At 41.2% G+C, this 3,926-nt stretch overlaps 1 protein-coding gene across 1 annotated transcript; it reads right to left on the reverse strand.

Moving 5' to 3' along the window:
• Positions 1–511: 511 nt before the first annotated feature.
• LOC127100635 (protein MAIN-LIKE 2-like) lies at positions 512–2,943 on the reverse strand. The gene is made up of 4 exons (XM_051037878.1): positions 2,709–2,943; positions 1,898–2,607; positions 1,723–1,813; positions 512–1,638 (listed from the first exon to the last, which is right to left on the reverse strand). The coding sequence occupies exons 1-4, from the start codon at positions 2,766–2,768 to the stop codon at positions 565–567; spliced, it is 1,935 nt and encodes a 644-aa protein (XP_050893835.1). The 5' UTR covers positions 2,769–2,943; the 3' UTR covers positions 512–564.
• Between the last annotated feature and the right edge of the window lie 983 nt (positions 2,944–3,926).

Raw genomic sequence — 3,926 nt, forward strand, 5'->3', positions numbered from 1 at the left:
CCCTTTAGTATGAATGATAAAAGCCTCAAATGACAAAACCTTCAACATAAAAGTTGTATATCTTTTCAAGATAATGAATTTGGAGTAAAGGTTTGCATCATTTGATGATTATGAGAAAGGTATGGGCACCTGAACTTGGACTATTTGACATTATAACTGTTATCTGAGTCGTAATGTTTTGTATTATTACATGTGTTTCTTTTAGGAATATGAATTTTTGTCCAACATAACATTTGAAGTAGACATCTTAAATTTTCCAATGCACTTGGTCCCACGTCAAAATAATTAAAAATGAGTGAGTTATGTCCCTGCGAACTTGACCCAAAATTAGGGTTTCTGTCAAAACAAGTGTATGTGAACTTTGCCAAAAGGGACCAACTTCAAGCCCTTCAACATAACAATAACAAGTCCTTGAATTAGGGTTTTTGACCTATAAATTTTTGTTTTATGATATGTGTTTATTTTAGAATTATGAAAGAAACTTAATGTTTGGAGAATACACAAAGATAAATTTGACATAATACGAATTGATATTAATAAAATTTGGATTTTACACAATGAATCCTAATGGTGATGACCGGGATCACCTAACCGACCTCCGGTCCCACATCCCCTAGCTATCCTAACCCTTGGCCCTAACCCACGTTGACGATTCTGAACCGGTGTTTGTTCATCTGATGGTCCAGGAGCGTCATTACCGCCTACAGGAGAAGATCCGTTGAGGTATGCAGCCAACTCAGCATAGTCTTCAGTATTCAATGATGGTGTACCGGCGTAGCTGAGCTCATGACCCATGCCAGAGAAGTTGGGGTGTGGTTGACTCATGGATGGGCGACCAGGACGGTTGAAGGGGGACATGGGTGACAATGATGGGTCTAGGAAAGGTTGGAAAGGTTGTTGGGGTGTTTGGAAGAGATATGGTTGTGGGATGTTTTGGTATTGTGATGTTTGGGGTTGTTGGCTACGGTAGGTGATGGGGCGGTTAGTGTTTTGGGTAAGGCGACTTTGGTAGGGTGATGGTGTGGGTGCGAAGCGATGTTCGGTCGAAGGTTGATGGTCCATTTGTTGGTGGTGGTATGGGGGATGTTCTTGGTTTTGGGGTTGGGTGAATGGCATGTTTTGGTTGTATGTTTGTGTGTTTGTGGAACGGAAAGTTTGTTGGATAGGTGGTTGTGAGTAACCGGGCTGAGAATGTTGCTGGGGGTTAGATGTTGAGGCTTCTTGTGTGTAAGTTGTCTGGCGTGGGTCGTAGAGGTACATATCATCGGCGATGAATTGAAATCCAACTGATCTATACCAAGCCATATAAGTACGACTTGGTTTTACCTCATTTGGCATGACTGCGTCAGTTAAGACATGGTCATGACGGTGCTTCCACTTGCGACACTCTGATCTTGCGAAGGTTTGCCAAGGGTTGTAGTTCCATTGGTCGTTCACTTTGCGCATATGCCATTCTCCTAGGCTAGCTGGGGGATCTGGGATATTCTGGACCATACCAAACTGCAGCTTCACACGATCGGTGTTGTGCAGCTCCACTGTTGTGAACCGTATTATCGGTGCGCATGTTGTCCATACGGCTGCGTCTTCAGGGTTGATCTGATGCTCATGTTCCATATTAAGGTATGGACGCCAAATGAACTGAAATGTTAAAGACAATAGGATTTAAATGAATGTAGAAAAAGTCAATATAATATGAAGAAATAATGTAATTATTTTGCTTACGTCTGTCGGTCGAAGGTGATCCAACAGGTTGCGATATTGAGTAATACAGTGTCTCGGACATCTGCTGTAATTCATACCGCGTGCCGACCATCTACACCAAAAAGTTTAAAAAAATTAGTTATGGGTAATAAACTGTAAGGAAGGAAGTAAAGGCATAGCAATTTAAACAACTTACTTTTTTGCATATGGAAAAGTGAAGGGGTTGCTATTGACCGGTGCTAGAGACGGTAGTCTTGACCATCCCCATGCTTGTAGCAAAACAGCACATCCAGAAAATGTAGAAGTATCTTTGTGGCAGTTTTTGCACAAAGAACTATAGAGATAGGCTAGACATGCGGATCCCCAACTATAACTACCTATTCTATCTATATCTCTAAGTAAAGGTAAGTACATAATATGCATGCTAGAACCACTACCTTCGGGAAATAAAAAGGATCCTAGTAACAACATAATGTAACACCTAGTTTTGATGATTCGAGCCTCTTCGGTAGAATGCTCATCTAAATAAAAACTATTATAATATGACTTTAGGCGAGATAGTAGTATACCTTGTCCCCTAGCATTATCATCTAACAAATCAACGTTTAAAAGCTCCATGCAAATTGAATTAGGAAAGTTGGTCTTACCATTAACGGCTTTGCCTTCTATTCGTAGTCCTAAAAGCATGTAGACGTCTTCTAACGTCACGGTACACTCACCGGTTGGAAACCAAAATGTGTGTGTCTCTGGCCTCCATCTTTCGCATAAGGCTAGAATGAATTTGTTATCTATAGACCAAGACATAATTTTGCTAAGGTGACCAAAACCGGCGAGTTCAACATAAGGTTGAATCATCGGGTCCATGTGGACAAATTCGTGGACTCTAGTGCGAAACCTTGAGACCTCCTATAATAGAAATAATGAAACACATGACTAAGTCGGTATTTCAAAATAAAATGGGGTTGGTGGAGATGAAACATAAAAAAGAAGTATAAGAAAAAACTTACGTATGTTGCGATGTTTGCAACTGTTCCTCTGTGTGCTTCGCCCATTGTGAGTAAAGACATATTGTTGGGGAGTTAGTGTAGATGAAAATGGAAGATTTTGTAGAAGATGAAATTGTAACAGAAGTAATGTAGATGAAGTAGTGAGAAATGTAGATGAAGTAGTGAGAATGTTGGTGTGAAAGAATTGGTGAAGGAGTGAATCAATTTATAGGCAAATGGAAGAGTGCATGAAAAATTGTGTTTGCATGGTGTCTCCACCTCATTTGGCGACCATGTACATTATTTAGGAGGGGGCGCCATTCAAATTGGCGACACCCTAGGGCACATGCATGCAAGCCTAGTTCTGAATGCTTGGTTTCAAGGACTGACTAAGGGGGGCGCCATTCAAATTGGCGACCATGTGCAAGTCCTAAAGGTAGGCGCCAATCCAATTGGCGCCACCCTTTGCATGCTCAACACGTGGCATTGATGTCTCCTGCATGCTGAACAATTCACTTATGGATGGCTTGCATGATTGACACATCATCTCTGACCATCTTAGGTGTCCGACACGTGTCTGTCTTGTCTCCTGTATGCTGATGACTACCTTCTTGATAGCTTGCCTGGCTGACACATCAACTCACACTGTCTTGCAGGATTGACACATCATCTCTGACCGTCTTAGGTGTCCGACACGTGTCTGTCTTGTCTCCTGTATGCTGATGACTACCTACTTGATAGCTTGCATGACAGACACATCAACTCTTGACTACCTAGCATGCTAGACACATCAACTCACACTGTCTTGCATGACAGACACCTCATCTCTGAACTAGCTAGCATGCTTGACACATCAAGTCACACTGTCTTACATGACAGACACCTCATCTCTGAACTAGCTAGCATGCTTGACACATCAAGTCACACTGTCTTACATGACAGACACATCATCTCTGAAATTACTTGCATGCTTGACACGGTATCTCAGACTAGCTTCAATGTGAGACATTAATACCATCTATTTAAGTGTCTTACTATCACATTCATCTGCACTTGCAAAATACTTTTCATCTCCAAAATACTTTTCATCTTCACTCACTTTCATCTGCACTTGCAAAATACTTTTCATCTCCAAAATGTCATCTTCATCATTATACAGTATCAACGTTCACTGCAACGGTGAAACTTTTGAGTCTGAGCTTCATGGTTTTTGTTTTAGAAACACTGATACCATTAGAG

The sequence above is a fragment of the Lathyrus oleraceus genome, chromosome 7, assembly GCF_024323335.1.
Source record: "Lathyrus oleraceus cultivar Zhongwan6 chromosome 7, CAAS_Psat_ZW6_1.0, whole genome shotgun sequence".
NCBI classification, from domain to species: domain Eukaryota; kingdom Viridiplantae; phylum Streptophyta; class Magnoliopsida; order Fabales; family Fabaceae; genus Lathyrus; species Lathyrus oleraceus.

Excerpts from the sequence above, each read along its gene's own strand:
- LOC127100635 (XM_051037878.1), bottom strand. The coding sequence starts at position 2,768 with ATGTCTTTACTCACAATGGGCGAAGCACACAGAGGAACAGTTGCAAAC. Across the intron at positions 2,608-2,708 it reads TTGCAAACATCGCAACATAC|GAGGTCTCAAGGTTTCGCAC; the intron begins GTAAGTTTTTTC and ends TTTCTATTATAG. Across the intron at positions 1,814-1,897 it reads ACTTTTCCATATGCAAAAAA|ATGGTCGGCACGCGGTATGA; the intron begins GTAAGTTGTTTA and ends TTTTTGGTGTAG.